The sequence below is a fragment of the Cucumis melo genome, chromosome 11 (assembly GCF_025177605.1).
Source record: "Cucumis melo cultivar AY chromosome 11, USDA_Cmelo_AY_1.0, whole genome shotgun sequence".
Taxonomy (NCBI): Eukaryota; Viridiplantae; Streptophyta; class Magnoliopsida; order Cucurbitales; family Cucurbitaceae; genus Cucumis; species Cucumis melo.
In genome coordinates, this window is record NC_066867.1 from 23,508,351 (window position 1) to 23,529,432 (window position 21,082).

Consider the following 21,082-nt stretch of genomic DNA (forward strand, 5'->3'; position numbering starts at 1 on the left):
TTTTTAGCTTTACCTTCGATGACCACTTTTCGGCAGCTATCACCAACCAATATTCAACAACTATTTTTTAGTGACTGCCATCAATCAACTTATGACAACCACTCCCACCACCAACCTTGGATCCTGCTAACTTTCATGGACCGCTTTTGGCAACCATCCTCGACCAACTTTCGAATTTCGACGATAGTTTTTTAATGACTGTCGTTGACAAACCTCTGACCACAATTTCCATGCAACCTTCATCAAACCCCCCCCCCCCCCCCCCCCCCTCCCCCTCCAACGACTGTTTTTCAACAACCGTCAATAGACAACTTTGACCAATCATTTTCCTAACAACCACTACCTCGCAATTGTCGCCGATTGTTTTGAGGTGATTGCCATCGACCAACATCCAACAACTGTTTTCCACTAACCATAGCCGACAACCTCTTGTCGCCAATAGGTCATCATTTTTTTGGCAATCGCTTTCCGATGATCGTTGCCAGCAACATTCTCATGACCTTTTTTTTTTATGACTGCCACCAGCCGTTGGACAACCTCCCACGATTGTTCCTGGAAGAAATGGATGCAAGGAAGTGTTTCTTCGTGGTGATCTGAAGAAATTTGCATAGTACAGACCACGTAAATTTATAAACGAAAATAATTTGCAAACTTCATACAAGTCTGCCTGGTCTCAAGTAGCCCCCCAAACAGTCGGACAGTGAATTTCAAAGGTGTCGGACAGATACTTGTTGCTACATAAGATCTGAGGTAACTCTTACATTATTTTACCGCTACATGTTGATAGCAGCTGCAGACCAATAGTAAGTATTTTAAAGTTTTGGAGTAGCCAAACAAATCAAAAGAATGAAGATCAAGAGAAAATATGGTACACTGACACTGTCACGTGAAGAATATGGAAAAAGGTGTTAAATGGATTTCACATAAAAAACGGAAAGCTTGTGAGTACTTTTATTTAGCTTGTCATTTTTATCTAAATGACATTTAATCACTAATGAGCAGTAAAAAGATCACACGGCTAAAATGCATATGTTTTAACTATAAGTAGCGTACAAGATCGGACATTACACTTGTAGTGGAAGTTATTAGTTGGTACATGAGTAATCCAAGAATGCAGCCTCCGAAGTCTGTAAAGTAGATTCTAAGATATTTAAGAGGGACAATTCATTATGCTTTGACCTTTAGAAAAGTTAGACCTTAAACTACACGGTTGTGTGAATGCAGATGTGGCAAGTGACAGAAAATTTCCTGTATATGCTTACTTTGGATAATAATTAAGAGGAATGCGCAAGTCGGAACATATTTTTCTTTCCCTTCTCTGCTCAAAATAGAGATTTATTCAAGAAAGTAAGCTAAAAGTGGAGTCTGCCCAAGATCACAAACCTCAAGCAAAGTGCTTAATGTTACATGAGATTTATAGTTTTCATTTCCCACAGAAAAAAAAGCGTTTAAGGTCATTGTTTAGAGGGAAGCTACCTGAGAATTAAGAATACACCTTTGTTAATCTGTTTGCTGGCTAATTTTTTTGCCAAACGCAATGTAATTTACACTAGTATCATCTGAAAGGGACCATTGGCCTGTTAAGGGATTGTACACAAATCCGGCCATCTCTTCAACCTGCAACAACCAAAACATATATGAAATGGTTATTACAACAAGAGAAAACGTAAAGATATGGATGTCTATGCATTAGTCTTATCTTTACCGAAATTGAGGCACGTTGTAATATCAGGACCAATTCTTCTGGGGTAAGTAAACTCGACCACTGATGCGTACCTATAGGAAGCTGCAAGAATAAGACGATATTACTACTGGATTTTCTTATAGGAGAATCCAGTCAAACAAGAACAGTAGTATACCCAACGTAGAATGTATTCTGCTGCAACAATGGCAGTTGCAAATGCCCTCATAGAACGGTTAATGGTAGAAACAATTGTAGCTCCATTGGCCACTGTCAATGCTGCCAAGGACTGGCAAAATCCAGCAGGATTTGCCACGTGCTCAATTACCTATTGGAAAGTGTTTGCTTAGAAGAGCTTCGATATAAATCTAACAGTTCAGTTTCAGTCATGATTAGGCTAGCAAAAAAAGAGAAGTCGAAACCCCAAAGGAATGCAGCTCAAGTTATAATTGCATTTTGAAACCAAATTCATAAAGAAATTTTGATAGATAATGTCTAAAAAAATTTCCGCATGTTGAGTGACAGTGTGAGCAAACCTCTGAAGCGATGACAGCATCAAACTCCTTTTGCTGCTCCACCAGATTTTCTGTGATAAGGTAGTATCATATAACTCAATATTCAATAGTAAACAAGCAGAGGATTTCTCATGGCAAAGATAAAGTGATTTCAGTGAAACAATCTGAGCATCCAAGGATAAACAAGCAAGGCGGAAGATACGTCTATCCAGAAAAGAGCATATTGCACTCTTTTTTCTCTCTTAGAAAGAATTAAAACAGTTCTCCCTCTCTTTCTTGGGAACAAGTGTAGTGCAAATCTGATACAGAACAAGTAGGTTGACGGTAGTCAACCAAAGGATTGGCTGCTGGCACACTTGAACGGAATTGACAATAATTTTGCTGGACTTTTCAAATATACAACATGTTGACCTCATTTCAAGTTCAAACATATAATAGGTGTAAACAACTGTTTAATAGTGCAGGAAAAAAATTATGATAAGAAGGATGAAGTTTTTGCACATACCAGCTGTGGTACAATAATATTCAATTGTTGATGTCACAGGATCCAGGTCCTGCATGTACAAGTACGTCCAGAAACCACCAAGTTAAATTCCACATAGATCTTCTCAAATAAACGATTTGTTTGACTTCAAGAATAATAATCATACAGCATGCACACGGGCAATCTTGATGTTGTTATCCACCATATCAATTCCTGTCACAGTTGCTCCCATTCGAGCTAAAGGCTAAAAGAACAGAAAAAGGAAGTTAATGAACATGGGATCAAGAACATCTTCTAGAAGTTTACATGAACTAAGAAAAGTTATTCAACCAAGAGAGCAGAATGGCATTAAAATTATGGCTTCAAGCCTACAAATTAGCGCATGGCTCAGTTCTTGAACTTTGGACTGAACTTATTTCTTTTGAAAATATGGTGCAGCTCATCTATCAGCCTTCTAAATGACTGGAGCTTCTGAGAAGTTAGTATGAGGGAGAATATCATTTTACAGCACATGCACAAATACTATCTCCTGTAACGCCAAAATTATATTAAGACTGTATATTGAAGTTAGAGGTTGAAATAATTATCTAACAGAAAAATCTGAATTTTTAAATATGAGATTAAGGGCCCAAAAAACTATTGGTGTAAACAATTTAGTTAGTTACCAGTTAGTTACTTAGTTACTTAGTTACTAAGTTTGTATTAAATCTTCTATAGATAAAGCCCTGCCCTCCCTTTGGGAATCAGAATAATATTCATTCAATCCCTTTGGTAGTTTATACCAATTCGGTATCAAAGCATTTACGCTCTTGAGGAATGTGTTAGATACCTAGATAAGTATAGGGTAGGGGTATAAAGATAATTAGATATGTGGCCAATTAGATGGTTATAAATAGGAAGTTGGGGAGAGAAGAGAAGGCAAGAAGATTTTGGTGAAGGCAAGGGACTGCTATACTCCTCGAGAGAAAGGGGAAGCAAAAGGTTAGGTGCTTTTGTTCTAGTTATTTCATATTGTAGTTTCTGTTTAGATATCAATAAAGTAGAAATATTATATCAGTGTTCTATCAGAATGCAACCGGTGACAGCTGTCCAACCTGCTCAGCATCAAGAGGTAGAAGATACCCCTATCCTCTCCCCAAGTAGAAGCTTCAGTAGAGAGAATTGTCTCCCCAAGTAGAAGGTTCTGTGAGAGAATTGAGAGAGCATTGAATGAGGTCTTGCAAAGATTAGATGCGACAACTCCTCTTCAAGGAATCCCTGAAACGCAACCGGAGATGGCTCATCAGTGGGGACAATGTGGCATTCGTGGAGTTGGACGACAAAGATTGGGACGAAATGATCAAGAAGGAAGACACAGGACTCGAGATCGAAGAAGACCCAATCAAGAACGTCAAGAACCCCTTCCAAGATTCCAAGAACACAACCAAGAATTCCAAAGGCTATGGGAGAAGATTCCAAGATGAAGATTGATTCTTTGAATGATGAGGAACAAGATAGAGAAAACAAAGGCTATGGGAGAAGATTCCAAGCTCATTACAGTGGAAGGAGTGGAGAACCCATTGAAGATTGATTTACCAAGCTGTGATGGCAAGAGGAACATTGAGATTTTTCTAGATTGGGTAAAGAAATACCGAGAACTTCTTCAACTATATGAATACGCCCGAAAGAAAGAAGGTTCAATTAGTAGCAATAAAAGCTAAAAGCGACACGTCAACATGGTGGGAGCAAATAGAGGTGAATAGGAGAAGAAATGGTAAAAGACCTATTATTGTGTGAGAGAAAATGAAGAAACTGATAAAGGCAAGATTTCTCCCTCCTAACTATGAACAAACACTTTATAATCAAACCAAAGCTGCCGACAGGGAGGTCGAGCTATGACTGATTATATTGAAGAATTCCATCGTTTGGGAGCTCATACAAATCTGATGGAGAATGAGCAGCATCAAATTGCATGTTTGACATCAAGGAGAAGGTTAAGCTCCAGTCATTTGTGACGTTATCTGAAGCTATCACCTACGCAAAATCAGTAAAAGAGTTGATTGAGACAAATTCTAAAAAGACTACTAGGCGACGAATAGTAGATTTTTTGCAGCAAATAGTAATACTCCTCATCCCCAATCTGGGAAAGACCAGGAAAAGGAGAAGACCCTTGATCTGAATGGAAAGAAGCCAGAAATCGCATCCAAGTAGCAGATGGAGAATCGCTATCAACGGCCCAATTTAAGCAACTGCTTTCGATGTGGGCAAATAGGGTACCTCTCCAATTCTTGTCCTCAACGAAGAATTGTAGCATTCTTGAACAAAGGAGAAGAGTCAAACAATGATCAGATAGATGTTCTTGAACAACAAGAAGAGATCCTTGAACCAGATAATGGGGAGAGACTTTCTTCTGTTCTTCAATGAGTCTTGATAGCACCTAAAGGAGATACTTCTCAACAACAAAGGCATAGGCTATTCAAAACCAGACGCGCTATTCTGAATAAAGTCTGCAATGTAATAATTATTGATAGTCACAGCAGTGAGAATTTTTTAACCAAGAAGCTGATTTCTGCATTTAACCTCAAGACAAAACCATCCAAACTCTTATAAAATTGGCTAGATTAAGAAGGGAGGAGACACAAGTAAATGAAATTTGCTCAGTTCCATTATTGATTGAAGGAAGCTACAAAGACCAGACCGTGAGTGATGTGCTTGAAATGGACGTTTGCCATATTCTACTTGGGAGGTTGGCAAATATGAGACTCAATCAATACATAAAGGGAGAGAGAACACGTACGGGTTTCAATGGATTAACAAGAAATAGTTTTACTTCCAGCCAATAAAAATAATGAGGATGGCATCAACGCAAAGCATTCGGGCAACCATCTCTTTATCACTGTAAGTGGGAAGCAGTTTGATAGAGAGAAAGAAACTGATATTTTGGGTCTTGTTATTGCAGGTCATGCTTTAAATGACTCCTCTAGAAATATTCCTCCAAAAATCCAAGATCTATTGGATCAATATCCAAGTATCAAATATGAACTTTTAAAGCTCCCTCCTTTGCGGGATATTCAACATGTTAAAATTAGTGAGCTTAGCCTATTGGGAATTTTGCCCTAATTTACCATTGAGAAAGTGTATACTCAGCTATAGTTGTATAGTATAGTAGGTTGTACCAAAAGTTAACAAGTAAGAGAATAACAAACGAAATACGAAAGACAAATAAATCAACACAGTCAACTTTGGTAACCCAATTCGATGACACAGCATCTACATCTGGGGGGCCACTAACCCATTATAAAAAATTATATTACTCGTGCCAAAATTGATGATTACAATGTTATGACTTCAGGTACAGCACACAGCACATATTTCACCGTGCTGACCATTCACTGACTCAATAATAAAAAATATATTGTACAACAATAATTATCATAACATGAATAGGATCACTCCCCCTAAATCAATGTCCACATGTAATTCTAGCTTCAAGCCTCCTTGAACAGCTGTGATTCTCTCTCATGTTCAGTATACTGTTTCGTCACACCTTAGTTCTCAATGAGCATACTAAAAACTTACCACAGGTTAGAATAATTTTTTTTTTCTACTACAAAGCACGCACGACTTCTCTTTTTATTTCAGTGTTCACATCATCATTCTTTAAATAAATCTGAACAACTTGATCTTAGAGAAATCCAACCAACCTAAATTAATGGGGTATCATAACCATAATCCCAACATACACTTAACCACCAAATCAGATATAAAATAATAAACAATTAATAAAGGAAGTGGGACCACATCGTAACAACCATAAATATGTTTTCCTTTCTTATCTCTTTGTACTATTTTTTTTATTCCTCCTCTTGTACCTATCGTATTCATTAGAAAATAACAAGAACAAAAATATCATGGTTTGTCTCCTAGTACTCAGTTTTCCATGTAAGTCAGTGTTTTGTTATTTTTATTGGTTTCAATGTGGTATTAGAGTAAAGCAACAACGAAACCCTAGAAAACAATTTAGGAGAAACCCAGACCAAACCAGAAGCCGTTGTTGCCCTATTAGGATCTTCTGTAAGCCATTCTTCACTATAGTATCGATATAAAAGTTCAAAAAAATGTTAAACTCGAAAAAGTTACTTAAGAATCAATAAGAATGTACTAAACTAAAATTAATTAAATACCTTCGATTCAAAGAATGTGCTAAATACTATTCTTGTTCCAATAATCAATGAGAATGTTATACACCACCTCATATAAAAAGGAGAATTCCCTTGGCTGCAATCCTTCATGTTTATATATCGGCATCACCACATTTTCAATCATTGTATCCCACACGTCATACACCAAAGGTAAACAAGGTATGTTTATATCACAAGCTCTAATTATGTCGTATATGGGTGAAGTGAATGACAAAACATAATTAATTTTGTCCCACCAAATGTCATCGAGCACCAATTCCTTTACATGCCTTGCCTTCACCACATCATCTTCTCTATAATTTTCCCATTTATCACTAATGACCGTTGTTGTAAGCCGCCTTTAATAAGCTTAAACCTTTTAAGCATAATAATACAGATGCAAAACGTGTTTCAGCTATTGAAAGCAATTTAAGAGGCACAAATTCATTAAACATGGCGAGCATCATGGAATGGTTCGTGATAAAAATTTTCACTACCATGGCATGACCAGAAATGTTGGAAATCCAACTACACTCTCCATGAACAACTTGATTATTTTCAACATTCTTGGTAGCACAAATGTTTTTCAAGGCAAGATTTAGTGTATGAACTATGCATGGTGTCCATATAATCATTGTAAATTGTACTTCAATAATTTGTCCTACACCTTTGCAATTGGGAGCATTATCCGTTATCACTTGAACAACATTCTCATGAACGACTTCATTAATCACTTCACTCATCAAATATGCAATGAAGTACTTATCCTTAACCTCACCACCAACTTTAGAAACATTGGCTTGCCATTAGAAATGGTCATGAAGTTGATCAACAATCTTCTTTGCGAGTCACTCCAACCATCACTCACAATGTTCACTCCCTTTTTCTGTCATTCACCTTTAGTAGGTATCAATAGTCTTTCAACATTAGCATTTTCTCTTTGGAGTAGACTAGTCCTAACATATTATATCCTAGAGGCTTGTATCCCGACAACGAATTGTTTGTAGCATAAGTAAAGGCACCGATAAAATGGGAGTTCCTCGCTAAATGAAATGGAAAACCAGCTGAATAAAACATTCGAGCAATAAGTGCATCCAATTGGTCTCGTGATGTCTTGTTGAATGATTTTTCAAGTGCACTTGTATTGCCCTTCCTTTTCTTGTTCTCAAACTCAAAGATATTTGAATTGCTCATATCCACTCCCCCAATTGATATGAATGAAAATGCCATTGACCCAAGTAGACATCTCACTTGCTCAAGATGGTCAAGGAATTGGGCCATGTCTAAAGGTCACTCCTAAAGATATAGTAGATATGCAAAGGTTAGAGGATGAGCTAAAAACTCAAATGGAAAGAAAAACTCTAAAAATGTTCCATTGCCAATGGCATCTTCATTCATATCAATTGGGGGAGTTTATGTGAGCAATTCAAATAGCTTTGAGTTCAGCTGATTTGCCATTTCATTTGGGGTGCCTTTACTTATGCTACAAACAATTCGTCGTCGAGATACAACCCTCTAGGATATAATACGTTAAGGACTAGTCTACTCCAAAGAAAAAAGCTAGTTTTGAAGGACTTGATACCTACTAAAGGTTTATGGTGGAAAATGGAAGCAAGCATTGTGAGTGATGATTAGAGTGACTCGCGAAGAAGGTTGTTGATCAACTTCATGACCATTTCTAATGGCAAGCCAATGTTTCTAAAATCAGTGGATTGCTCCGGTGAGATAAAGGATAAGTACTTCATTGCAAATTTGATGAATGAAGTGATTAATGAAGTTGGTCATGAGATGTTCAAGTGATAACGGATAATGCTCCCAATTGGAAAGGTGCTGGACAAATTACTGAAGAACAATTTTCGATGATTATATGGACACCATGCATAGTTTATACAATAAATCTTGCCTTGAAAAACATTTTTGCTACCAAGAATGTTGAAAATAATCAAGTAGTTTATGGAGAGTGCAGTTGGATTTTTGACGTTGCTGGTGATGTCATGGCAGTGAAAAATGTTATCATGAACCATTCCATAAGGCTCACCATGTTTAATGAATTTGTGCCTCCTAAGCTACGGTCATCAGAGCTTGTGATACAGACACACCTTGTTCACATTTGGTGTATGACATGTGGAATACGATGATTGAAAATGTCAAGATGTCGATATATAAGCATGAAGGATTGCAACCAAGAGAATTCTCTTCTTTATAAGAATAGGCCAATTGAACCCATGACCTCTTAGTTAGATATTGAGACTATGTTTTCCTTTTTACCACTAGGTCAACCCATGATAGTTGTTTAGCACATTCTTTGAATCCAAGGTATTTAATTCATTTTAGTTTACCACATCCTAAGCTGATTCTTAATTCATCTTTTTGAGTTTAACATTTTTTTAAACTTCTATATAGATACTATAGTGAAGAATGGCTTACAGAAGATCCTTATCAAGTTTCTCCACATCAAGATGAAGTGTATGTGGAACTAACTAGAGAGAGAATGAGGTGTATGAAGAGGTATTTTAGTAGCCCCGAGGATCATGCAAAAGTGAATGTAGAATTTGCTTGATTTTCTACAAAAATTGGAGATTTTGATGACTATGATTCCATATGCGAGAGATACATTATAGATCCTAGAAGTTGGTGGGAAGCTCATGGGACTTATGCACTAATGCTTCGAAAGATAGCTTTTAAAGTTTTGGGACAACCATCATCCTCTTCATGTCATTAAAGAAATTGAAGCACATATTCTTTTATTAACTCTATTAAGAGGAACAAAATGACACCTCAACATGGAGTGGATTTCGTATTAATCCATAGTAACCTTCTGTCTTTTTTCTAGAAAAACTCCATAATATTCAAAAGGAGAAACCAAGTCATGAGATATTGCGGTAGATGCTTTTGATTCGCTTGAAGATATGGGCATGCTTGAAGTAGCTAATTTATCTTTAGATGATCCAGAGTTGGAGGCTGAAATTATTCCATTTTCTATTATTAGGTTAAATTGCTAACTTAGGCATAGGTTGAATGTTGGATATACGTAATATGCTTCGTACTCCTACAACCTACAATGGTTAATGGTTAACGTGTTTGTGTCCTATTATTTTAGAAATTGGAATATCGTCGCGTCTTGTCATCTCCGTGTTCGTGTCCCTTCTCCGTGTCCATGCTTTTTAGCTATGAATATTTGGGAAGATCTCTCAGTTGATTTTGTTGTTGGCTTGCCTAAGACTCAAAGGGGATTCGATGCTATCATGCAAATTCGGCAAGATGGCATGTTTCCTAGCTCGCAAAAAAGACTAATGATGTTGTTTATGTTGCCACCCTTTTCTTTAGAGAAATTGTGAGACTTCACAGAATTCCTAAAACCATTGTTTCAGATAGGGATGTTAAATTCCTTAGCCACTTTAGGAGGACTCTTTGGAAGAAATTTGACACTACACTCAAATTCAGCACCACCTCGCACCTTCAAACTGATGGTCAGACCGAAGTTACTAATAGGTCATTAGGGAACTTAATTCGATGCTTGAGTAGAGAACGCCCAAAACAATGGCTCTTGCACAAGCTGAATTTTCCTTTAATAATATGAACAGAACCACTGACAAATGTCCCTTTGATGTTGTCTACAATAAAGCTCCTAGACTCACTTTTGATATAGCTAACTTACCTACTAGTGTGGATATACAAAATGAAGCAGAAGAGATAGCAGACCATGTACAGAAGCTTCATAAAGAAGTCTATGATCACTTAGTAAAAGTAAAAACAGCATCCTATAAAGATATGGTGAGAAGAGAAGTTCACTTCCAAGTGGGAGACCTTGTTATGGCACACTTAAGAGAAAATAGGTTCCCAGCAAAAATTTACGAAAAGTTGAAAGATAAGCAAATTGGCCCTTGCAAAGTGCTAGCAAAATATGATCCTAATGCCTACAAGATTGAACTTCCAGAAGAGTTGAATATCAACCTAGTTTTTAATGTGGCTGACTTAAAGAAATACCATGCCCCAGATGAGTTCCAGCTTGCTGACCCAGCTCGAGGACGAGTCTAGTGTTAGGGGGTGGATTATGGTGTAAACAATAAGTTTTTTACCAGTTAGTTACTTAGTAACTAACTTTGTATTAAATCTTCTATAAATAAAGCCCTGCCCTCCCTTTGGGAGGCAAAATAATATTCATTCAAAACCCTTTGAACACAAACTATCTTCCTAATGTCAAACTGAGCGTGGAACTTCAATTTTGTCTCTATATTTGGCCGAAGAGTACAAGGTGGAAGGGGTTCATAAATGACCTATGCTGACAAGAATGACTTACAATAAACTGTGAAATTAGAAAGCTTTTCTGCTACTGTTTTGATAGCTTTCTACTAAGACAAGATGACTTGTCACTACCCCTTGCACTAAGGTTGTTCTTTTGTTTATGTGTCAATACAAGCCCCCTTGGTTTCTTATCAAAAGAAAAGAAAAAGAAAAGACCTATTTCAGATAGCGATAGCATCATTCTCTCAATTCCGACTCATTCTTAAACCGGAAAGAAGAGATACGGAATGGAATCCCATAAAAATGAGTTACACCAATGAGTCAATGACCAGGCCAACAGATGATCTACTAGTGCTTTACAAATTGTTCCATGCTATCAGTATAATACACTGAGAAATTGTGTGCTTTTGTGCTAATAAGTTGACAACTCATGAATCTATAATTAATAATTATAAGCTCGTCTCAAAAAATAGATTTAAGAATTATTGCTTTTAGTTAACAGACAAGAATTGGGGGAATGAATTTGGAAAATCTCAAACTCTAAGGACTAGACATATGCCAGATGGTGTGTATGATATGAAGAAAAGAAAGCATGCAAGTTGCACCAAGAAATTAAATTTTCCTTCATAAGAAAAGACAGCAACACCCAAAAAGAATGAAAAGAAAAGAAAAACTGCATGCCTCAGAGAGAATTCCACCACCACAACCAACATCGATAAATTTCAGTCCTTCAAAAGGCCTAACTGAACAAGGGTCTCTCCTGCAAAAAATTGAACCGATCAGAGATTCAAAACTCTTGAAACAGTGCAAGGTGAATAAAATTAATTTTACTAGTATTGCACTGAATTCTAACTTTAGACTGCGGTAACCAGAAACATGCGAAATGTTAATCTAGATTGAATGCCATATAAAATCTTGAAGCACAGCTTAATTCCATTCTATACATGTAATTTTACTCTAGGAATTGTGGGAGAAACTTCAGTTCATTTTTTCTGCATAACAAAAAGAAACCAGAACTGTCGGTATGAAATAATATTTTGAATACTAATAACCTATATAAAATGGATATAGAATGAATATGCATGGAATTCTTAACATTTTGAGGAGAATCTTTCTTTTAAGTAACTAATGCATAAAACAAGTAAATTCCAGCAGATAATGAACCCAATTTTAAAAAATGCAATTGACGAGATGAATACAATGCTGTTCCTACATTCCTTATTCTTAAGTAAAATTATCAACTATCCTGTAATTGAATGTTAGTGGTATGGTAAGTTACCTAAAATGACGGCAAAGAGTGGATCTGATAAATGAGACTCTTGTAGGATTTAACGCATGCAGTGGCTTGAATGGCCCTTCGGCGTCCCACCTGAAAACCACAAGTCCAGTTTTTGTGAATTTTACCAGGTGATTTAATCCTTACTATTGCATGAATTCTGAATGAGATACATTCAAAGCGCACGGACTATGAATAATGGATAGCAAGACATGTATGATATCAAAGACACATTCACAAAAACAAATATGCTGCGCAACCATTTCAGACTTAATATATTATCCAGCAAATGACATGCTTTGTTGATGAAGCAACAATTGCAGTACTTCACACATACCACCATAGACATCAAATGCTGAAAATATATTGTATACTTTTTCTTACTCTGCCAAACTAGAGACTGTGACACACTAAATATCAAAAGAATGCATGGCCAAGATTTAAAAAGCATAGGCAATCAATCAATATCACCTTAAACAAAAATAACCACCAAAATTCCACTCTCATTCACTTATATGAATACATCTGCTGAACAAAACTCTTTACGTGAATTGGTTCTTTTTCTTATTCATAAAAAGTCTAGCCTTAGATGCATTAGATATAAGAATTTGATAGTATGGGGTTTCATCTAATAAAAGGAGTAACTCTATCTTATAAGAAATGTCAGTTCCTTTTGCATTTCCAATGTGGGATTCTCAATATGCCTCTCAAGATGATGCATTTTGATGCATTTTTGGGTTCACTGATCTTGTTAGAATCAAGATGTTGAAACTCTAATTGAAAAGATGAATATACTTCTTTATTGAGTCAAATCTGTTGAAAGGTAAGAATCGAGGAAATCTCAATTCTCTATACAATCAATTTCTGATCCTCTCTCTCTCAAGAAGATTTCAGAAAAACATATCTTCACACACGAATTACATGACTTTCCCGCCCAAAAGAAAAACACTATTTATACTTTCTTTCCCCCCCCCCCCCCCCCAATTGACCTACTTATATCCCACGTGTTCTATTTTTTTAAAAAAAATATCTATTTCTTCCTTCTACTGTGCACTTGCTTAATAAGGGGTCTAACATTACTCCCCCCTTTCAAATTCACCTTGTCCTCAAGGTGAAAAGTTGGGTACTTTAACTGCATTTCATCATAAGATTCCCAAGTAGCTTCATGCTTAGGTAAACCTTCCCAACATACCAAAACTTCCCATTGTCCAGCCACAGTCTTTCAATACTCAACAGCCTTTTCCGGAGTAGATTTCCACACATAGTTCTCATCAACAAACTGAATAGTTGGCTGCGAATCCTCATGCTGTCCGACTAACTTTCTCAACTGTTATACATGAAAAACAGGATGAATTTCTGAACTTTCCGGTAACTCAATGCGATAAGCAACAGGTCCAACCTTCTCTACAATTTTATAAGGACCAAAAAATCGAGGTGAAAGCTTTTCATTTCATCTCCTACGCAAAGTAGCTTGTCGATAAGGACGAGTACGCAGAAACACATAATCACCCACACAATATTCTACCTCCTTTTACGATCCGCATACACTTTCATTTGCTCTTGTGCTAAGCGCAAATGTTCACGCAAAGAAATCAGAACAGCATCCCTGTCCTGCAACATCTCCTCGACAGTTGAGTTCTTAGAAAGTGTGCTTCCATAAGACAAAATAGTAGGAGGTTGTCGACCATAAACAATCTGAAAAGGAGTCATGCCGATAGCTCGTTGGAAAGTGGTATTATACCAATATTCCGCCCATGGCAGCCACTTCACCCACTCCTTAGGTTTCTCATTACAAAAGCACCGTAAGTAAGTCTCCACTCCTCTGTTGACAACCTCAGTTTGGCCGTCCGATTGAGGATGATAGGCTGTACTTCTATTCAGTTTAGTGTCTGATAATCGAAACAACTCAGTCCAGAAATGACTAAGAAAAATCTTGTCTCTATCCGACACTATGGACAAGGGAAAACCATGCAACCTCACTACTTCTTTCACAAATAACTCTGCCACCAGTTTAGCAGTAAAAGGATGTTTCAGTGGAAGAAAATGTCCATATTTACTCAATCTGTCTACCACAACAAGAATCACTTCAAATCCACTAGATTTCAGAAGACCTTCCACAAAATCCATTGAAATATCGCTCTATATGGATTGAGGAATTTCCAACGGAACTAACAACCCAGCTGGAGATAAAGCCAATGATTTACTTCTTTGGCATGTTAAACACTCTTCACAGTGTTTTTTAATATCAGACTTCATCCCATCCCAATACAGTTCACCGGCTACTCTTTTATAGGTTCTTAAAAAACCAGAGTGTCCCCCAATCACAGAATTATGGAAAGTGTCTAAAATAACTGGTATTAAAGAAGAATTCTTTAGAATTACCAGTCTATTTTTGAACATTAACATCCCATTCTGCAAGGAATATTTGCTCTCCGCTGGTTCCTCAAGTTGCTTAATTTCCTCTACAATCTTCACATACTTTGGGTCTTGGAATACCTCTTTTTTAATCACTTCCAGATCGATAGTTATTGGCACAGATAACCCAAACAAGTGTACTTCAGCTGGTTTTCTAGAGAGTGCATCAACCGCTCTATTTTCAGCTCCCGGTTTGTAAACAACTTCAAACGAATAACCCAAAAGTTTGGCTATCCATTTTTGATATTGAGGTTGTATTATCCTCTGGTCTATCAAAAAACTTCAGCGCCTTCTGATCAGTTTTCATTTTAAATTTGCCTATCAACAAGTAAGGTCGCCATCTTTGTACCGCCAATACAACAGCCATAAGCTCCCTTTCATACACTGGTCCGGCCCTGTCTCTCAATGCCAACGTATGGCTATAATATGCTATCGGTCTCTTATCTTGAATTAAAACCGCGCCAATACCAAAACCGGACGCATCAGTTTCAATTTCAAACGGTTGGTTGAAATTTGGATGAGCTAATACCGGCAAGGATAACATTGCAGATTTCAACTTGTCAAAAGCTATGGTTGCCTCATCAGTCCATCTAAACCCTCTTTCTTTAATAGCTGAGTTAAAGGAGCAGCAATAGCTCCATAATTGCGCACAAAACGACGGTAGTATCCCGTTAAACCCAAAAATCCTCTGATTTCTTTTATATTCGTGGGTTACGGCCAATCCGATATAGCTTTAATCTTTTCCGGATCTACTGCCACACCTTCTCCGGAGATCACATGGCCCAAGTATTCTAATTTTTTCTGCGCAAAATGACATTTCTTCTGATTGGCATATAACTCATGTTGCCGCAAAATCGATAACACTTTTCCCATGTGCAGCATATGATCAGCCTCATTTTTACTATATATTAGTATATCATCAAAGAATACTAATACAAATTTTCTTAGAAATGGCTTGAAAATTGTATTCATCAAAGCTTGAAAAGTAGCCGGCGCATTTGTCAACCCAAATGGCATTACCAAAAATTCATAATGACTTTCGTGCGTTCTGAAAGCCGTTTTCTCTATATCCTCATCGGCCATTCTGATTTGATGATATCCGAACTTCAAATCAATCTTCGAAAACATAGTTGCACCACAAAGTTCATCAAATAATTCTTCTACTACCGGAATAGGAAACTTGTCCGGAATTGTGGCGTTATTGACTGCTCTATAATCAACACAAAAGCGCCAACTACCATCCTTCTTCTTAACCAATAAAACAGGACTGGAATAAGGACTGGTGCTAGGTCTTATTACCCTGGAATTCAACATTTCTTTCACCAACTTCTCCATCTCTTCTTTTTTATGGAAACCATAACGATATGGCCGTACATTGATGGGATTGGTTCCTTCCTTCATATGTATATGATGTTCTATTTCTCTTTGTGGTGGTAATTTTTCCGGCCACTCAAAAACATCCTGGAACTGATTAATGACAGAACTGATCGAGCCACTGCTCAAGACTTCTGTACTCTGCAAACAGTAAGCATTACTCTCCACAACTTTCACTTCTATTGATCGACATTCAATCAAGAACCCCGCATCCTTATCACCCCAGTTTTTAATCATGTTTTTAAGGCTGATCCTTGCTTTCGTTAAACTAGGATCTCCTTTAATATTCACTGATTTTCCATCAACAGAGAAAGTCAATGACAAATTCTTCCAATCTACCATAGTTACTCCTAGAGAATAGAGCCATTGCATACCCAAAATTACATCAACACCACCAAGATCTAGGGGCAGGAAATCCTCTATTATCTTCCAATTATTCAACTGCACCTCCAATTTTTCACAGATTCCCTTGCCTTGTACTGCAGCCCCAGATCCTAAAATCACCCCATAACGTGAGGTTTCTTTGATGGGTAAGAAAAGCTTCTTCACTAACTTTTCCGACACAAAGTTAAGTGTCGCACTACAATCGATCAATATGATCACATCTTCTCCCAACAATTTACCCCTCACTTTCATAGTCCCGAGATCATTTAATCCTACTACTGAGTTGATTGATAATTCAACAACAGTAGTGATATCCTCATTGATTTCTATACGGCTCAATTCCTTTTTCTCTTCTTTATCTTCTTCCACAATTTCATATTCTTCTTTATCTGCTGTCACCACAAACATCCTCAATTCACATTGCTCTTTCATTTTACATTTGTGGTCTGCAGAATATTTCTCATTGCACCGGAAACAAAGACCCTTCTCTTTTCTGGCCTGAAACTCAGCATCGGGCAACCTTTTATATGATCCTTCTCTTCGATTTTCATTTGGGCCGGAACTCCTCAGAGTAATAGTGCGAATCGGAAATGAAGTATTTCCTTTATTCTCCCCTGCTACATTACCGGAAACAGCTTTACCATTTCCATTAATCTGTCCAGTCAACTTCCCTCCTGAGTACCCACTCAATTTGGCTTCAATTCTTACAATCTCTCTGTTTTCTACCATTTGCGCTACTTCCATCATCTCCGCTAATACTTTCAGTCTACAAAAAACTACCTTAGCCCTTACCCATGGTAAAAGTCCATTCATAAAAGTATCTTCAACTACTCTCTCAGGCAAATCAAATAATGATGCTACCATTTTATCAAACAGATTTATATATTCTTCTACTGTACTTTCTTGTTTAATTCTCAAAAATTGCCCGCAGATTGTTTCATCCTTGTTAGAACGAAATCGTACTAATAATCTCTCTTTCATATTAGACCAACTGGTAAATTTATCTCTCTCCTCTTGAGATCTATACCAATTTAACGTCGCATCGAAACTGACAGTAGACACTAGCTTTTTTTCAGACTTGGATAGTTTATGAATTTGAAAATACCTTTCGGCTCGAAATAACCAGGAATCCGGATCCTCCCCAGTGAACACCGGCATCTCGATCTTTTTGAACTTGTTTCGGTCGTGGAAACCATCGTCGGAATCCATTTTTCGCTCGTTTCGGTCAAATCCGAAATTTCGGTCCGATTCTGCCATTTTACTTGAAGTCACTTTGTTTTCCTTTCCCTTAGCTTTTTCAGTCTCTTTCGCAACGGATTCAGTCACTTGTCCACTCATCGCCGACCGCTCTCTCGAACTCGTCTCCATTATCGTAAATAGCAACTGTTGTTGCTTTTCCGATTGAAGTCGCATCAAGTCGATGCTCTTCGCAATTTCGTTCAAACTTATTTCTATCGCCGACACTTTACTCAATTCCTTTTTCATTCCGGCAATTTCTTGGTCGATAAATTCCAACCGCTCCTCAATTCGAGTCTGAACCATATTTCTTCTGTCCTACGGATCTTTGCTCTGATACCAAAATGTTAGAAACTCTAATTCAAAAGATGAATATACTTCTTTATTGAGTCAAATCTGTTGAAAGGTAAGAATTGAGGAAATCTCAATTCTCTGTACAATCAATTTCTGATCCTCTCTCTCTCTCAAGAAGATTTCAGAAAAACATATCCTCACACACGAATTACATGACTTTCCCGCCCAAAAGAAAAACACTATTTATACTGTCTTCCCCTCCCCCCCCCCCCACCGACCTACTTATATCCCACGTGTTCTATTTTTAAAAAAAAAAATCTATTTCTTCCTTCTACTGTACACTTGCTTAATAAGGGGTCTAACACAAGATTTCATTTCATTGAATCATATACCCATTTGGACTTCATGGACTCTGATAACAAATTTGATAGTATGAACTCCATCTCAAAAGCAATTGGCAGTGAGAGAGTCTTCTTGGTTTTCTGAGATTCTCAACAATAAGAGCCTAACATCGCATTAATAAAGGTTATATGTAATCTGTATAGAACCTTCAAGCATTGCGATTTGGTGTAGGTGATTAAATAGGGAGAAAGTTTCGTCCCACATATTTGTAAAAGAATTGAACAAGGTACGAAAGGATTGATTCCCCTTCCAGGAAAATGAAGGAGCAGCATAAAGAATCTCCAACCGTCTAAACATTATAATTCGAACATTTGCAATAAGAATTGAACCCCTGAGAGGTAACAATAATTTAAAATTACCAAATCACCAACCCTAATTCTCCGAAACTATCCCGAAAGAACAAAGAAATGAATTCGACGAACAGAAATCATCTAAACAATGCATGTTTTACAAGAATTAGAGAATTACCAGGTCTCAGAAATGGCGGAGAACTTGGCAAGCTCAAGTTGATTCACAGACGAGGTAGTAGAAGCGTTTATGTTCATTTTCTCAGGTTGAGGCGCAGTTTGCAGCTCAACATTTTGAGGCGGTGGCAAAGAAGAACCGGCGGGAGAGAGCGGCGGCGATGACGCGTCAGAGAAGTGTCTGATATAATGATTTTGAGAAGCTCGAATTGAAAGGGAATCTCCAATGCCATGGAAGACGGTGGAGCCTAGAGCTCGGAGCTGATCGATGCGGAATTTGGAAGCCATGAGTGAGAGAAACTAGAAGGAAGAAATTTGGGGGGAAAATGCCCTTATAAAAGACATTTTGTTTAGAAAATTTTTTATAAATATATATTTCGTTCCCTTGTTTTTATGATTTTTTTATATGGTCTTTCTCTTTTTCTTTTGTTCGTTTCTTCTTTTTCTTCTTTTCTTCGTTTACATTCGACTAACCAGATTGACCGTCTTTTTTCTTTTTTATATGATATTTAGCTTAGGTAAAAAAGAATTCGGAAAAAAAATTGTTTAGATTGAGGTAGACAAATCTAAACGAACCATTATATATTAAAAGAATCTTAAAAAAAATCGTTTAGCTAAATTTAAACGTGTATTAACGAAAAAAAATTGTTTAGGCAAATGTAAACGTGTATTGACGATGCATTTTTTTTTGTATTCTTTTTGACTTTTTTCGTTTTCAGAATTATTCTTGCGTGGTTATATTTTTTTAAAAGACTCTTTTTGTTTGTTGATTTGATATCATGTAGATTGAGATCAAGTATTTAATTTAAACAAAAACACCCTCTACTTTTACTAAAATACCCCACAATGAATTTTATTTTTTAAGATCAATTTTTTATTAAATATAGTTTTCCACCCTAAATTCTCATTTACATATTTAACTTAGGAGTTATCCTTGAGATAGTTACGGTTTATTTAAATTTAGTGGAAAATAAAAACAAATTCGCCTTCTTTATTGGGTTCGAAGATATGTATGGTTTCAAATTAAAATTTTGAAATTCGAATTTAAGATTTAAAATTTGTGTTTGTGTGTAAATTTAAAAATACAATAGTGTATCTCATGTTCACAATTCTGAAAACAAGATCTAAAAACAAAGAAAATGAAAATTTATTGTTTTTGAAAATTAGCTATTTTGCGTGTTGTTTTTTAAAATAGTTTTTAAAAGAAAGCATACTAAACCTTTTTTTTTGTTTTTGTATTTTTTGTTTTTGTTTTCGAAAACATAAAAATGAGAATGAATCATGAACCAGGTGGGACTTAAACACAAGAGATAAAAAATTGGATTACAGTTGTACAAAAAAATGTTTAAATGTGTTTCATACTATGTATTTAGAAACCATAAAGCTAATCTTACTTATCTACTAAGATTTAATTGACAATAAATTATTATTATTTTATTTAATCTTAGTTGAAAACAAACTATTATTAATGTATTTATGAACATAATTTATGTTTAAAAAATTGGTTAAATTATTTCGATTGTTGGGAGAAAGAGTTTAGCCTATTTTTCTATGATTTTATCAAATCAAAAAGATAAATTCTAGTTATAAATGATAGGGGCTAAATTAGATTCTTTCAAAACCATAGGGATCACATTTGTAATTTAACATAAAAATTAATATAATTACTATTTTGTATTATTATATAATTTTAATAAATTACATAATATAGTGGTCTTTTAAAAAATATAACAAAACGACAAAATATTTACACTATATAGAATAATTCCGAAAAATGGAAAAAGTCCGCCGACCCACAATGAAAAATACCAAAAATGCCCCGTCAATCACGCTGTCAACAACGCGCGTAATATACTTAATACATAATCGTTTAGTTTTTAGCTATTGTTTGATACACGATCATTTAGATTTGGTCCAAATCTAAATGATTTATTTTTTTCAATACTATCGTTTAATTTTGTTACACGATCGTTTAATTTTGTTACACGATCGTTTAAATTTGGTTACACGATCGTTTAGATCTGGGTAGCCAAATCTAAACGATTTTTTTAAAATTTGGTACACGATCGTTTAGATTTGGTTGAACAAATTTTTTCAAGATTATTTTGATACACGATCGTTTATACGGTTAAATGATTTTTTTTAATTCTTT

At 36.2% G+C, this 21,082-nt stretch overlaps 1 protein-coding gene across 2 annotated transcripts; it reads right to left on the reverse strand.

The window, feature by feature from the left end:
• Positions 1-308: 308 nt before the first annotated feature.
• Positions 309-19,282, reverse strand: LOC103496335 (ubiquinone biosynthesis O-methyltransferase, mitochondrial). Of its 2 annotated transcripts, XM_051079617.1 has the most exons (10): positions 18,935-19,270; positions 12,365-12,454; positions 11,767-11,845; positions 2,847-2,924; positions 2,702-2,750; positions 2,218-2,267; positions 1,860-2,009; positions 1,706-1,786; positions 1,477-1,617; positions 309-790 (listed from the first exon to the last, which is right to left on the reverse strand). In XM_051079617.1, the coding sequence occupies exons 1-9, from the start codon at positions 19,216-19,218 to the stop codon at positions 1,501-1,503; spliced, it is 978 nt and encodes a 325-aa protein (XP_050935574.1). In that variant the 5' UTR covers positions 19,219-19,270; the 3' UTR covers positions 309-790; positions 1,477-1,500. The 2 variants fall into 2 exon arrangements, with proteins under 2 accessions (XP_050935574.1, XP_008456385.1); XM_008458163.3 differs by lacking the exon at positions 309-790 and having other exon boundaries at positions 1,398-1,617; positions 18,935-19,282.
• Between the last annotated feature and the right edge of the window lie 1,800 nt (positions 19,283-21,082).

Bases quoted from the DNA above. Each gene is read 5' to 3' on its own strand.
- LOC103496335 (XM_051079617.1), bottom strand. From the start codon at position 19,218: ATGGCTTCCAAATTCCGCATCGATCAGCTCCGAGCTCTAGGCTCCACC. The intron at 11,846-12,364 runs GTAACTTACCAT...AATTTTTTGCAG, and splicing joins ACTCTTTGCCGTCATTTTAG to GAGAGACCCTTGTTCAGTTA. The intron at 1,618-1,705 runs GTAAAGATAAGA...TGGTTGTTGCAG, and splicing joins TACAACGTGCCTCAATTTCG to GTTGAAGAGATGGCCGGATT.